The 16087-nt window shown below is 35.2% G+C and overlaps 1 protein-coding gene across 6 annotated transcripts; it reads right to left on the reverse strand.

Annotated features, from left to right (window-relative positions):
• Window positions 1–1017: 1017 nt before the first annotated feature.
• Window positions 1018–15905, reverse strand: LOC107005217 (protein ENHANCED DISEASE RESISTANCE 2). Of its 6 annotated transcripts, none has more exons than XM_015203749.2 (22): window positions 15277–15904; window positions 14493–14567; window positions 12569–12622; window positions 11800–11865; window positions 11581–11684; window positions 10649–10716; window positions 10450–10566; window positions 10234–10274; window positions 10033–10133; window positions 9179–9274; window positions 8710–8774; window positions 8547–8618; window positions 8250–8405; window positions 7331–7560; window positions 7201–7240; window positions 6948–7102; window positions 6749–6850; window positions 5075–5119; window positions 4845–4985; window positions 4015–4110; window positions 3823–3924; window positions 1018–1456 (listed from the first exon to the last, which is right to left on the reverse strand). In XM_015203749.2, the coding sequence occupies exons 1-22, from the start codon at window positions 15412–15414 to the stop codon at window positions 1346–1348; spliced, it is 2175 nt and encodes a 724-aa protein (XP_015059235.1). In that variant the 5' UTR covers window positions 15415–15904; the 3' UTR covers window positions 1018–1345. The 6 variants fall into 6 exon arrangements, with proteins under 6 accessions (XP_015059235.1, XP_015059236.1, XP_027769496.1 ...); XM_015203750.2 differs by having other exon boundaries at window positions 11581–11691; window positions 15277–15348; XM_027913695.1 differs by lacking the exon at window positions 14493–14567 and having other exon boundaries at window positions 15277–15905.
• Between the last annotated feature and the right edge of the window lie 182 nt (window positions 15906–16087).

The following is a 16087-nucleotide window of genomic DNA, read 5'->3' on the forward strand; positions in this document are numbered from 1 at the left end:
ACCATATTAATATGCAAAAAATTGTAATTTATAGTACTTTTTATATAATTTTAGAATATCTAATTTTTTTTGTTTAAAATATTGAATTAATGTGATCTAATTTACCTTTAAAAATTAGTCAAGACTTTCGATAAGCGCAATATGACACATTTCTGGACGGAGGGAGTACTTATTCATTCAAATTGGTTGTATACATTCAATAAAAAAAAATTAAAAGACAAGCACGTTATTTTTATGAACGTGTGAATTCTTGACTAGCTAACAATATTTTGCTCCATGCAACATAATTGGTCTAATAGCCACTATTAAAAAGCTTATTTTATAAGTTTTCGTTGGCACATTCTTGTGATACCCTAGCTTAGGATAAAAAGTCTCGCATCAACAAAACACAAGAAACATCTCGAGTATACAAATATGATGAGTTATCCTTCGGGGTGGCCCCGAACCTTCCATGTTGAAGGTCCCAAGTTCGAAACCTCTTGCCAATAAAAGCAAGTGATTTGCCTTGTGAATCGAGCACGTCGCATCGAGCTGGCCTAATACAGGCTTGCGAGCTAATAGGAGCAGGATCTATGGTTGGATAGTGTCTGTCGGTTTCCCTTGTCATAAAAAAAAAAGGAAACTAATGATGACTTTTAAAGTCGTACGTATCAGTAGAACAAAACAATATCACTAACAGATTAGGCCATTACACTATCACATAGGACTAGATGGGGGCTTGCGAGCTAATAGGAACAGGGTTGTAAGATTTTACCCTGTACCCTGTGCGCACTCAAAGATAGTGGCTGTGAATTTCCCTGGTCATTAAAAAAAAAAACCAATGACGCCTTTTGAAGTCGTACGTATCACTAAAACAAAACAATACCACTAACAAATTATGCCATTACACTATCACATAGGACTAGATGGGGGCTTAGTGACCCAAAACATTGAAGCTTCATCTCGTTACCCGTACCTCGCGGGAGTAGAGAGGTTGTATAATCTATTAATCTCTCTATCATGAATCAAATTGGAAAATTACAGACAAAAAGATGACACAATTAACATATCTGTACAGATAGAATTCAATTACAAAGAGAAAAACAAATCCAACATCGTGTTTTTTTTTTATTCTGAATCAGCACCTGGAAATAAGGCAATAGTTCATTGCTCTTACTGATAATCGAAAGAGAACAGAAAAAAAAGAATTTAATGAAGTTGACGTCTATAAACAGACTTAGTTCCATTCTGAGCTGAAACGAATTTTAAGAACACGATGAACGAAAATAGAAAGGAACTACATCTATGTATACGTATGTTTCAAGAATCAACTTCTGAAGAAGGTGAACTATGTGTGTGGTTTGACCTACTCTGTAGTATCAGGCTCCAATTTTGGTACAACAGCAGCTGAGAGTTCTATATGAGATGCACGTACAGCGCCTATTAGTTGCTCAGGCAACTCATCGGGAGAGTTTCCCTAACACAAATTAGCGAATGACATTATCAGATTCAGCATATACATAGCAACCTCATTGAGAGGTAACAAAATTAGTAAGGAAGTTTTTAGAGAAAAGATGAATAACACATTTGCATGACCTCGAGAAAAAAAATGTCAAATACATCATTTCGAATCAATTTCATCTTCTTTTTGTCATTAGGGAGGGAGGATGCATAGGGGATGGCGGGGATATAGTTTTATTATTACAGAAATTTTCGACTAGAAATGAATGTTTACAAAACAATCATGAACATACACTGAAAATACAATGAAAAACTAAAATAGTACACTGGGATATCTCCTTTAATTCATCTTCATTACTAAGCAGATAAGAGTTCCCTTTTTTATTTCCCTCTAGGCTCTAGTAATTCAAATGCTTCCTTTTGATAGTTTATTTGGCACTGTAATCCACTTTACATACAACGATGCAGGCACTGATAAATATTCTTAAAGTTCAAGATATCGTATAGTGTTTGTGGAGAATTACTTGAGCGGTGAGTGAAATGGTTCTAGAGGCCTTATCTGTAAACCTGAATGCTTTTTTGACACTGACGATTTCATTCCACATAAAGAAATCACTCCACATTGAAAAACTTTATATATTCTATGCAGTGAGATGAAACCAACACTGGAAGATCAAGCATCGTACAGTTGATTAATTTCCATCCTACCGAAATGAATGGTCCACCTATCTTCCTTATGTTTTCCCATGATTTCCATATTCTTGAACAAAGATTTCGTATCAACAGAATCTTGATGGGCAAAGTTACCTAGTCCCTATGTTGGTGATGCTAAGTTGCTCTGACTCGGGTGGGGTGTCCGATAGGGGTGCGGATTTGGAAGTCAGATCCTTCATGATCTAATTTTTAAGATTCGGGGATAAGTATCCATGAATGGATACGGGTGCAGTTTCCCTTGTCATAAAAAAAATTCTATATAGAAGGTATTCCATTTTCTTCAATTTCACCTTAGCTTCTGTATTGACTACAGAAATCATAAAAACTATCCAGACTTTTATACCCGTTGATTTTGGTCAAAGTACCCAAAATCAGTTGACCAAATCGGACACATATCCCACACTTACACCCATGTCGTGTCGACATGGGTGCGGCACCAAAAGTGAAGAGTCCGAGCAACTAGGTTGGTGGAACTTAGGAGATGAGAAGTATCCAGTAGAATAGTCTAGGTGCATGCAGATCCGAACACCACGGCATCATTATAGAAAAAGAAGGAGAGATTGTCCTATAAACCATCTGCTTCAAATCAATGTTTTGCTTTGACTATCATTAAGAGTAAGTATTAAGTTCCTTGCCACTACTTTTAGATTGTTTATAAGGGAAAAAAGTTTATCAAAAAGTGTAAAAGTAGCCCTTGCATAATTTCTTCCGCATATAATATTTGAATAGATATCTGTTTTTTAAGAAAGTGAATACTTATTTTGGGATATACCAAACAGATAAATGTTAATATTTAATTAGGTATTATGGGAGTATAATATAAAACTATAATGATGCTCTGTTCTTGTTGCTACTGCTCCTTTTCTTTTTTTCTCAATTCAAAGGTGTGTACATACTATGTTCTTATCAGGAAATCTAGGTTAAGCATTTTGGTTGAGTCAGGAAATTCTCTGCAATTTACGTAAAGATTTTCTTTATTATTTCTACATGACTTCTTCACTACCATATTTCCTTTTCTTGAGCCGAAGGTCTATCGGGAACGACCTCTCTACCTTCACAAAGGTATGGTAGGCTGTGTACGCATTGCCGTTCCCAGACCCCACTTACATTGTGTATGTTGTTGTTATCTATCTAGTTATCAATTTCTGGCTTTATGGTAACTTAAATGGGAGTCCAGCTATCCAACTTACAAGTCTATACCTAAAAACATCCGACTTTCAAGTTTTATGTATTAGAGTATTAGACTAACTTCATTAATTCATTTTGTTACTCTCTCATCCCAAAATGAATGATAGGACCAGAAGTATGAGGAGTAGTCATCTGACTTTAGGTCTCTATTCGAACATCAATTCCTTAGTTTTTAAAATGAATTTTATACATAATCAAGAACTACATAGAAAGCATTACAAGTCACAATTTTCTATTACTGTATTTAAAAAGTATTTAAAAATCCTACAATGCAAAACGTTTTTGACTTCTCCAAATAATAATGGAGCAATATAAAATGGGACAGAAGACGTATCTCATACTTGTACCTATATAACTCAAAATTATTCCCACATTCCAAGATAGTTGGATCCAACATACTTTGACAGAGTTCAACAAACTGTACAGATAAATATATCAACAAGAAAACAAAATCTTGCAGGTGAAGGTTCATTCACATACCTGTACAAGAAAAGCCATGTCAACTACTAGGCTCGTAATTACACCAATCACAAGCCCCAAAACTCCATTCGCCACAGTGGAAGAACCAATATCAACATCAATCTACAGAATATAAACAACACATGATCAAATCCGAGACAACATTGTGTCTATTTGTTAAATAACTCAAAGAAAAGGGACAGAAGTCTTTACTTCCAAATACTTGGGACCGCGGATATAGGTGCAGTCAACTGCCTTCCCCAGTAAACAAGGAGTACTTCCGACACTCTGACGCACAATCCATGAGCCCTTCATGTACATGACAGTTTTCAATTCTAAGCACATATACATTGTAATAAAGATATAGAAGGAAGTGGAGAACACAGCAAAATGTCTCAAAGATACCCACAAGTTTCAGCATGCGCATCTGTTTAATATACATTTAATGATCACATGCATGTCGTAAAAGGAAACTTGTTATGGCATCAAACTACTTTCCATGCAGAGATTGACCAAACACTGGCAACTTCAAACCAGGGAGTACAAACAGAAATTTTCAATCCAGAGAACCAATAAACTTTTCTGACGAATAAAAGTGCAAAACAATCTCAACCGAGAACATCTTCTTGAAAAAGGAGTCTTATACATTTCATTCCAAGATATTGTCCCAGATTTCTCAAGAAAATTCTGTATTGGTGACATCTTTAATCTTCAGCAATTGGTTAAAGTTCCAATGTAATAGTTCAGTTATCTCACTTATTCAATCTCAAAAAGTGAAGTTCTCACTTATACTGCTCCGTTGTCATCCACTACCCATAATAGTTGCATGAACCTGAGAGCAATTATCTATCTCAGCCCATCCAGAACAGTTTTTTTCTGAAGAGATGAGTTTAAATTAAAACCAACAAGTTTGTCCTAGAATCATATAAAATCATAAGTAATTAAAAGCATCTCTATGGTTGTATTCGTCATAGTATCAGAAGTGTCATCAATAAACATTCTACTACGGAAGTCATTCAAAAAGTTGATAGAAATAAAGGTACCTTTGGCACAGACGGGATGAGCTTCATTCTACTATTACGGAACTCGTCATCCCCATCAACAAACCGTTGCAAAAGAGAACCAGATGTTAACTCTTTCATGACAAAATAGAAAACCATGCTGTAGTGTGTTGATCCAGGAACCTTTCAGAAGACAAATGTTATTCACTTATTTCTTTCCCAAGCACTTGCAAGTTTAACTCAAAACAGAAAGTAGCTGTGGAATGACTTACTTGCACATTAAAAATTAAAGAAAACAGTCCTTTTTCTGAAGCAACCTGGAAATAAATGCACCAAAACAAATTAAATTATGGTACTTGATGTCTTGACCACAAATAGGGTAAGCTTAAGTTCTACAGCTAAAAGTGATAGGATGCACAAAATTAAAGCACATAATTGGAGACTTAAGCAGGACCACACTATTATTAGGAATGTGACTTTTCTGTCCTTGGTAAAGAAACCATAACCTAAAAAAACATACAGGTCTTCTGGAGAGCCCTACTCCAACATAAGCCAATTACCAGTGAAAATTAACAGTCCATCTCTGGGACTTAAACTCTAGCCTATGGCAAAATGGACTTCTGATTTTTAAAGTTCACTAGTATTATAATGCTCAGTGTAATAAATCTGTACAAAAGCTATTGCTTAAGAGTGAAACAAAATTGATGAAAAGATGTAAGCCTAATACTTCTAATTTATTAAAGTGAGTTGGAAGAATAATAAAGGGGCTTGTTGAACTTCATCAATATTTTTCGAAGAGTAAAGTAAAAAAGGCACGAATCTTACTTTTCTTTAAAAAAAATAAAAATAGACAATGCTTTTGGGCGTCTCAAAATAGTATCACAACTAACTTCATTTCCATGTCTCAAAAGTTAATCTTCTTTATTCTTCCTTTATCTCAATCTAATATTCCTCTCCTAGTAGTGAAGTTTTACGGCACACAGCCTTCATCCCACTTCGAGTACTTCAATTGACCAAGCACTTGTTGGGAAACACAAGGTCATAAGACAACCTTCTATGTCTTTGAAGAATGAAGTAGAACGATTTTATTAGGAAGAGAAACGTGTGTTCAGAAACACTAGACTCCCCTTAAACCTGATGGTTGCTCCCTATATATTAATAAACACGCTACTTCTCTATATTTCATTCTAATTGGAGGTAATTTGGTGCCTCGGACGAATAAGAAACAATGTGGTTGCTAGATTAAGTGCAGTAACATGGATCACACAACTACTTAAAGAATCGAAATTTGGAGAAATCAGCTAGATGGGAACACAATTGTGGCCTATTAGAAGTAGAGGGTGCCGATCCCCGATCTTTACAGACAGAAAAGGATTGTGATAATCAGCTGCTCTACACATTGCATCAAGTTTGGTGTTCACGAGAGAACAAAATACATTCAGATAAAAGAACTTTTAGGAGACACCTTAGCAAGTTTGTGAAGTCATATAGATCAGTTACAGATATATTCACCAAATCTGTCACTTGTCCCCACTTTAGTTACCTATGTAACAAGCACAGTACGATGACTTGTATGCACCGGCTTGAGAGAGAGTTTTCGATAGTTAAGTAGTAATGTGTATATAGTAGTTAAGTAGCAATGTCTATAAATAGTTATACTTAGTGTAAGTGTTCTCCATAGAAAAACACAGTTATGCATTCTTTTCCCATTCTTTCAGTTCGTCTCTTATTTCTATGTATAACCTTCATAGAAATTTTGATTAACGGTGTGTGTGACTATGACATCCTTTCTTCCTTCCAACATTTTCTATTGGAACCAAATGAAAATGAGGAAAACATCTTGACTGCAATGTGATGTTTTCGATTGCTGGTTAACATTCAATTATCAACACGAAATACCCTAAATGGGTAGTCATCTCCTGAAACTAAGCTAATGTATTACTTACTTGTGCTGCACAACCAGGACGTCTAGCAACATGGTCCATTCGTTTTGTATCTTTAAACCAGTCAGCAGCAACAAGATCCATCAGAGGTTTACCAGCAGGAATCTACAAGCATTTTCCAAAGTGATTTTAGATCATGGTGACATAGATTATCTAAGAACCGAAGAGATTATCAAGGAAATGAGGTACAACTAAAGCACACCTTTGATTTATCATAGCAAAAGTTCTTGCTACGAACTCTGAAGTTATTTCCATCAGATATTCTCCAGCAGTTACGACCATTATCACGGTCATCACGTCGAAGGTTACCCGAAAAGATGGAAAAATCAATTTGATCCAAAGGTTCTTCTTCCAGTGCTTTACAAGTACAAAACTAATGTCAGTAAAGAACTTGTGCAGACAACACAAATATTTAGTGAATACTACGAACATGATACATAATGGACAGCACATACCAGTTCTCTTCATTTCACGTTCAGGGCTAGGTGGCATTACCTGCAAAAATTCCAAACCACATGCTCAGCAGTCAGAAAGTATTTATGAAGGAGATGCTGAAAGTACTATGAATATGCATAAAGGCCACACCTCTTGATCAGCCCCTTGGAAATCTTCCTCCTCATCAGAGTACTCATCCATCATTGAAGCATTTCTATTTGCAGCTCGTATTTGATCCAATGAACGAGTACGATGATGAGGAGTCTCCTGGAGTTTTTGATTCCTCTTAGAAGAGACTGAAGCGGATGTCATATTAACCATAACTGGGATTCTTGGAGCAGCAGTTCTTTCATCAGTTTGAGAAAAGTATTCACGAAGTCCTGAAGGAGGACAATTTAAAAGTAAGTTACACATTAAGCTTTCATCAAAATATCAGTCAAGAAAGTACAGTTTCTTTTCCATTTTTTAAAATAAATCAAATCATATATAATAGAACCAAGATGATGCCGAAATTTTCACTGAATGTACAACTTTAAGTTTCTAACAGTTCTATCCAACAACCTATATAAAAAGGAACATGGCTTTAATGTTAATCCCCCACAACAAATATCCAGACAAAGATGTGTCTGGGTTCCATTCCCAAATAAGAAATCAATTTATTTATGTAAGTCTCCCAAACCCCTTTCATTAACCTTTTCCACGCACACAACCCATAAAATTTGTTGCTTCTGTTTGACTATCCCTATTGGTTGTACTTACATTTATTTGATCAAAAGAAAAAGAACAAAGGGAAAAGAATCATTAACTTAGTTACTTTTGCCTTCTCGCCTCTGCTGACCAAACAACTGTCAATTCAACTATCTTACATGCAACACTAAGTGAAGAGGTGGAAGAGGAAGGCTGAAGCTTCCTGAAATCGCTTAAAAGCACTAGTGACTCTCCAATGCCAAACAATTTATATCTTAAACAGATGATGCATTAGCAAATTTCATGCAAATGAAAAGGTTTGTCACAACAAACTTGAAGTTTCTCAACTATGTGACTTCAGCAGAGCATAAGAAAAGCTAACCCGCCACACTGTTCAACATCTGCAACAGACAATGTTGCTGAAATGACGAGACATAGCCCACACCCCATCCTTTTAAATCGATCTGCATAAGATGTTGCACTTGTGTTCTGGGCCTCCCGTTAAGAGGTTTGAGTGGGGAAATATTGAATCCACCACCTGTGAGTGGTGAGAATTGGTTAGTATATAAGATAAAACCTTCAGAGTACTACTGCGGAAGATATATAGAGAATCATCAATTATGGTTTTCATATGTATTCAGAGCAACTAACTAAATGAGTGGAAGGAAATAGAGGTTACTCTCAATATGAGCTCGAACATATCCAGGTAGTGGACCACAATTCTCATGCTCCCTGGAACGAAATAACACAACTGCAGAATAATGATGGCAAATCAAGTACATTCATAAATAAACTGGAACAAAAGATAAGCTTACAAGATAAGAGCCATTGGATATACTTACCATAACTTCCATCATCATTTCGACGCCAATAACGTACATAGCAAAGATCACGAGGCCATACTAACCTGCATACAGTTAATGTCAATCCAAATACCAAGAATCTTATGAAAAAAATTGGGCCAGCATAGAGCGCAACGTTACAGGGATTCATACAGCCGGCCACAAGTAACTTGGTACAAAGGCATACTTGATTGATTGGACCGGAATTTTGCAATGAGATTTCCTTTTCTATATTTGTTTTATTGAGTGTGTTTGGAGGGATGGGGAGCACAAAATCATAATTTTTATTAACTACATTTGTCAGAGAAAAAAAAAAAGAAACAAACTAGGAGATGCATGAACTCTGATGGTGATTTTGAACCAGTATATTAGGAGATGGAGCTAATTTAACCAAAAACTAAAGCAGAAGTCCAATGAGAAATACAAAACAGAAAAGCAATCATTACGACAAAGAAGTCAGTAATCTTACGTAGGGAACCAGTCAAGTTGAAGTCTGTGATAGAGTATTGCTGTGTGTCCATCTACCTCCTCAACTAAACTACCATACTGGAAGCTACAGTCCCACCTGTTAGACAAATAGTTAGAGACTGAAATAACAGAGAATGTAATGATAATGACTTTTAGCATTAAGTTAACATAGACATTATGTTTTTCACATGGCTGCATATGATCACCCCGTCTAGAGACTTTGTTCCCCAAAGTGAGAAAGTAATTTTAAAGAATGCTTCATATTTCACGATACGAATCTGAAAGAAGAGCTTGGCATAACTGAGAAATCTACGAAGGCTAGTGGCGCAAGGTTCGGAACTTGGTGGACAATGGGCCCGCCCCTCTACCATTTTCCACTTAAATATGGAAGGATCCTTTATCCACATAATGATGTAATTAGGATAATCCTAAATGAAAATTATATAATTTGGAGAATTATAAGGTTGTAGTTATTTTTTTCCAAAGTTCTTCTAAACACTATTTTATTCACAATAGCTTGAGAGAGTTATCATGCATTCTCAGAATGCTATTATCTGCATCTTTTCTACACTCACCTAAATGGAACGACAATAGTTAGTCACTAGATCATTACTAAAGCCATAGTGTAACCAACATAAGCCAAAAAGGTGTTGCTTAGACTTGCTACACACCGAGGACCAGCAATTTCTGAATACCAAAATGCACAAATTCAGAGATTACTGCCAATTGAGAGCTCGTAACAAAAAAGTTAATGATAATTTCCAGAATAAACCTATCTACAAACAACAAAAGCACTTTGGAACGAGAAGTAAATACAAGACAACAATGTTTAACTAGACAGTTCACATTACTTACTCAAAACGTGTTGCATCCATGCTCATAACAAGCTCAAATATATTTTCACAACTAGCCTCCACAACCCCAACAGCCTTCATTGCTCTACTACAGCTTTTTGGCTACATAGAGAAAGAGGACTACATGAAATACCGTGAAAAACCATACTTCTGTAAATTGGAAATGCTTGCGCCAGCATAGAACACAAAGATGAACTCATACTAGTAAATCGCCATCCAGAAGCTCCTCAAAAATGCGAAGGCCTGCATTCACACATTAGTGGAGGGAAATTGTCAAGTCTATGAAGATACCACTTTATATGTTGTACAGCTTAACTACACCGAAAGACACAAAAGTAAACATAAAAGAACACAGATTCAAAACATTGCCAGACAACACATGTTTACAGGAAGATAAAGATAAAAACATTATACAAACCATTTTGGCATTGAAGTAAGCGCCAGTACTTTCTGGAGAACACTTGGTTACTCCCATTCTGATTTGCCAAATCAGAATCTATTTCCTTTGTCCAGTCAAATACAGACTCGGGAGGACCTGTCCATTTAAGATGCAAAATGGATAGCTGAGCAAACATGTAGACAGCAAAACAAGACCAGACAAGTGACAAAATAACAACCTCTTCCAATGGTTGTTCTTCGCAGCAAGTTCGGATGAGAATCATCTTCATCCTCAGCAGCACTAAACCTATAATATCGGACGACCATTACAATTGGAAAAGCTAGAGCAGTTGAAAGATAAATGCTTGGACTAAAAGATATGTGCTACATAGGCACACAAATCTTATATCGAGGACTGAACTACAATCTTTCAAATTATTAAGGTGTGCTTCACAATCTCAGTAAGAATAGTTAGCTGTTTGGTCCTCCCAAATTGAAGGCCTTCTTTCATTCATAGAGTCATTCTAGACCAATTTCTGAAGCAAAACCAGAAGGTGATTTACCTTTCAAAAACAAGATTCTCGAAACACGAATACACTACAGGATATACGTTTTTGCATTCTCAAAATTCTTAAGCATTTTTAAAAAATTATGTAAGTAGATCAAACCTAAAGGTACAATGCCAATTAAAACCACTATGCTCGGGGTTGAGGGAAGCTTCATTTTAAGGGCCCTTAGTGCCCTGGATTAAGGTGGACATACATCACTTGTTAACTAAGTTTCCCTTAAGAAATTGGAGAAGTATTTTCATAGACCTTATCAATATAACTAGATACCAAAACAAAATGGAGGACATAGATCTAGTAAATTTAGCTTTCCTTTCTGTTTTTGGCCGTTCTATTTAGTAGTGGTGATCTCTCTAATGAACAAATATTAAACTCAATAGGAAGTATTTAGCAAACTCATCTTTTGTCAGCACACTTTTTTTCCATAGTTAAATTTAAATACCAAACTTACTAATGCAATGACAAGTCAAGATCTAATTAACTTCAAAAGAGAAATGTAACAGAAATAGAGCATAAAGAAATAGTGGGATGGACGTATTTCTACATTCTGAATCGAATATACCAACGCCTCCATAACTCGCAGAAGGTAAAAGCAGAATACTTACTGACTTTCATGATCTGATGAGGAAGCATTCCTTCCATTGTCCATATCAGATTTATACTCAAACGAATTGTACTTATTGCCATTAGTTCCTTGAGACTCCTGATGCTGCAAACTGAAGAAATATTACTACCTTCAAGTATCTAGACAAGAATAGGTGGAAGAACTATATATCTGAGGAGGAAATATCAAAGAGAAGCTTTAATACACAAGAGAAAACAACCTGATCAATGATTGATTCAATTTTTTCTTTCCAAATAAGTGCCTCCTGAATGTTGAAAGCTGCCATCTGGAACAAGATAATGATTAATATGAATAAGTTTCTTCCACATCTAGACCTTCATATATTTGGCAGTCTATTTGGAGGGAACAAAATATGGGGTGCTTTGAAGATAAAAAGAAGTTCTATTCAGAAGATCAAAATGAATTAGAGATTTAGAGATAGGATCTCTCTAAGAAGAGAAGGACATAGTTTTGCTTTTTTTCTGTAAATACTTTTCTTGCACCTTCTAGGTGTTTTTATTAGTACAGTTACCAATTCAGAAGGCAGTGTTTGACCCTAATAACAGTCAAATAAAGGTCATGTATGCTTAGTTATGGTTTTCGAATCTGATCACTGACAGCTATTTAATCTAACAGTATATAGTTTGCATTGCAAATTGAACTTTGTATGCATAATTGAATGGGAAGATGTAATAAGCCCAATATACGTGAGATAGTCCTGAAAAGTTCCATTAACAAAATTAGAGAAGAGCCCTCAGTATCCATCTGCATTAGTTTTATCAGCAAAGGTTGGACTGATGTGACATAACTATCAGGAGAACAACAACAACAATAACTATGAGGAGGGGCTAAAGAAATTCAAGAATTAGATTAAGTTGAGATGTAATACGACAAGAATGAAATATGCATTTGGAAACTTGCATACACATTTGAGATGGTGAAGTAAACTGTTTGGAGCAAGAACAGAGTGGATAGAGAAGATCACGCACCGTGACACGGTTATACTTGTCTTTCTTGTTGTAAACTGATAAGACATAAACCATCTGAAAGATATACATAAGGTTAACATCCTCAAACAGAAATGTTAAGTATGACTATTCATCAAGCTTATATCACGACACGCGTCAAAAAGTTATTGTAGGACATCTTTCAAAATTTCAGAATTCAACTGCAATAAATTGTTGTAGGCACAAATACTTCAGAATTCAAGAAAATGGATTCACGTTTATAATAAAGCAAATAATGCACAAATAAACATTAAAGTAAAGATGTAATTGCCCTTCTTTTAACTCGGGACCTAGTTAAAATTTTGGTTGAAATGTTCATCATGTCAATTTCTTTATTCCATCAATATGTTTCACTAAATTTGATCAAGCTCACTACTTCTGTAATTAGGCCATAGATGTACATGCCCTTTGTTTTCTTCTTTTCCCAAAAAAGCTTTTTCTTTTTGTTATGCCATATATAATGGAAAGCGAAAATTGATATTAAAAATTTATATACTGAGGTAGGTTAACAATTTGAAATGCAAAATACACATCGGATTGAGACGCTTTAGTGATGGAATTACACATGACGGAATACTAAAAGAATTCCACATGGGGCAGATTAATAATATAAAGAATAACCTAGACTTTGCCCATACGAACCACCTCAGTTATTGTATACTGAAATACCCAAACAGGAAGGGGTGAATCCCTACAACTTAAAGTTGACAGTGAAGATCAATTTACCTCACAAAGATGGAGCCAGAATATGATTTGACCTTTCATAATTTGAGAAATAACTTCGAAAAATTCTAACAGTATGAAGCAAATGCAAGATGGTGCATACCCCATCTCACAATTCAGTATGCCTATTATTTCGGTAATCTGAATCAATTGAATGATATGTAAGAGAGTGGGCGTTGTGGAATTCTTTATAGGGTAGGATTAAGTCATGGAATTTATAAGTGAGTGACATTTCAAATGTTTTAAGTTCAAGAAATTTAAGCTACTTTTTTCTAATCAGAAGATTTCTGTTGTTTTTTTATTTGTATCACTTGGATGTAAGAGGGACTCCTACAACATCTCGCCCGTCAACTCCCCCTCCCTTTCGAAAACTATCATCGATTTCCCAGCTCTAACGCAGCATGTTTCTCATCTTTTTTGGACCACACTGGTTCAAGCATCTCTAGCCCCTTATCCATCATAAAAACCTTTTAATCCAAGATTTTTTAACTCTAAAAATCACTCTAAATTTGACCATAACAAGTAACAGTACAATTAAGTACTTGAGACATTTAGGTCAAACCACAACTCAATTTAACCATTTAAGGATTAAACAATACTAGCATTACGCATCCAGGTCAGCCAACAATGCAATTCAACCATTGATGGCTTAAAGAATACTAGAATTACACATTTTAAGCCTATTGTGCCACTTTTCATTGTTAGATTTAGTAACAATATTTTGTGCTTCACTAGCAAACACAGCTCTTCTTATTTAAGGCAAAAATCAAACGGTAAGAACGGTTTCTATTTACCAAAAACATTTGTCATACATTCTTAACTGGACTATCCCCTCAATATATAACGCAAAGCCAGATATCATGAATAAACAAATCAAATTATTACAACCCATGCTCACATCTTCTTAATACCTAATTTTTCATGCATATTAGAAGTCCAGCCTCTGTACCTCCTAAAGGTAAGGCTGCATACACATTACCCTACCTAGACCCCACTTGTGAGATTAAACCGGGGTATAAGAAGTCCATACAAGCAAATGCTAGATGAACAACGACAAATTGACACTTAATGCTAGAAAAAGAGTTTGATGTTCCATTAAATCGATCAGGTTCTCTCAAATAAATTTATTACACTCCGTGTATACTTGTCAGAAAGCAAACAACAACGGTAAAGAACAACTCACGTGTCCATGATGAGTCTTCAGGCCTCGGTCCTCCACCCGACAATTACCATCGATGGGAAGTGTCTTGATTGGAACCTTATAATCACAATAACATCATAAATCAATTATTAGGGGTTTAAGAGACTACAAGTTTCTCCACTGAACCTGCACTATTATAAACAACTATCCAATTGAAGTTCCTTGACTCACATTTCAACATCCTACACTAAGCAAAGATGATATCCTGAAAATGCATCATTTATGTAAGACTTCAATCAAGAAATTATTCTCTATCTGTCTATCAAATCAAAAGGTCAAGTACATTGAGCTCAAAGTCACAAGGCTCAATTCCAACCTAGTTCGGAACCGATAGTATGAATTCTCACTTTACATTTCATTTCATTTGGACTCCTTTTATCCGATATTCAGTAGTTTGAAGTTCTCTAAATTTGCTAGTGACATTCGAATCTCAATAAGAAAAGGTATACTCCATCCGTTTCAAATTAAAAGTTCTACTTCCCTTTTCGGTTTGTTTAAAAATGTATGCCTCTTTATACATTTTGTAACTATCTAACTCTGACTTTCTACATAGCATGTGATCACAAGATCCAAAGGCATTTTGATTTTTGATACATTACAAACATATTTAGTTTAAGACCATAAAATTTAATCTAGCTTAATTTTAAATTGAAACAAAAAGAGCAATAATAATACTCTTCCTAGTGAACATAAGACCAGCAAATTATAATGTTACTAATAATAGCCTTAAAACTTCAAACAAATTATTCAAATTCATGAAACTAACCACATTATCCTGAGGCTTTCTCTTGTAGTAAGCCAACAATCGCGTCTCGAGAACAAAATACCGCATATGAATATAGGATCTGCCAATCTTCCTCCGCCCATACCTAACCATCCACCCATCATACACCACCTTTGACATTTTCACTTCAAAAATCAAACTTTTTCCAACCCCTTTTCTCTGATCCCCACAATCAACAACTATATACAATAAACCCCTAAAAAACAAAAAACTCAAAAAAAATTGCCAGAAATCCGGAAGCTTAGACTTTGAATCCTCACTTCCGCTAGTTCGATGAACACTATGCAACTCTATCCATCTTCAAAAAAAAATCAGATCTTTTCAACTAATCAGCAAAACCCAAATTCAAAATTCAAATTTGAAAAAGTTCTTCACTGAAACCTATTGAAAAATCTCTACAACTGACGGCGAAATCTGTGGTTTTTTTGCAAACAATTACTCCACCAAAAACAAAAATAATTAAAAAAATTCAACAAAAAGTTGATTTTGAATCCCGAAAAGATGATCGCAGCCAAAAAAAACTATGAATCTATCAAATTCGAATCTTCTTCTGCACAATTCTGAACAAAATTGAGCAGAAAAAAACGAGCTAAGGAAAAATTTGGTAGCTTTAATACGTATATAGTCAAAATATGCGCGCACACCTTCTTTTGGGGACTCGTGCGATAATTTGATTTAATACGGAGTTTAAATAAATTTATAAATTTTATATAAAGTAATTTTATGTCGATATTATTTGGATTATGTTAATATGATATTTTAGTACATTTTGAAAAAATAAATTAATTTAAAA

Source organism: Solanum pennellii, chromosome 12 (genome assembly GCF_001406875.1).
Source record: "Solanum pennellii chromosome 12, SPENNV200".
Taxonomy (NCBI): Eukaryota; Viridiplantae; Streptophyta; class Magnoliopsida; order Solanales; family Solanaceae; genus Solanum; species Solanum pennellii.

Excerpts from the sequence above, each read along its gene's own strand:
- LOC107005217 (XM_015203749.2), bottom strand. The coding sequence starts at position 15,414 with ATGTCAAAGGTGGTGTATGATGGGTGGATGGTTAGGTATGGGCGGAGG. Across the intron at positions 14,568-15,276 it reads GAAAGCCTCAGGATAATGTG|GTTCCAATCAAGACACTTCC; the intron begins GTTAGTTTCATG and ends TGTGATTATAAG. Across the intron at positions 8,775-9,178 it reads CAACTTGACTGGTTCCCTAC|GTTAGTATGGCCTCGTGATC; the intron begins GTAAGATTACTG and ends AACTGTATGCAG.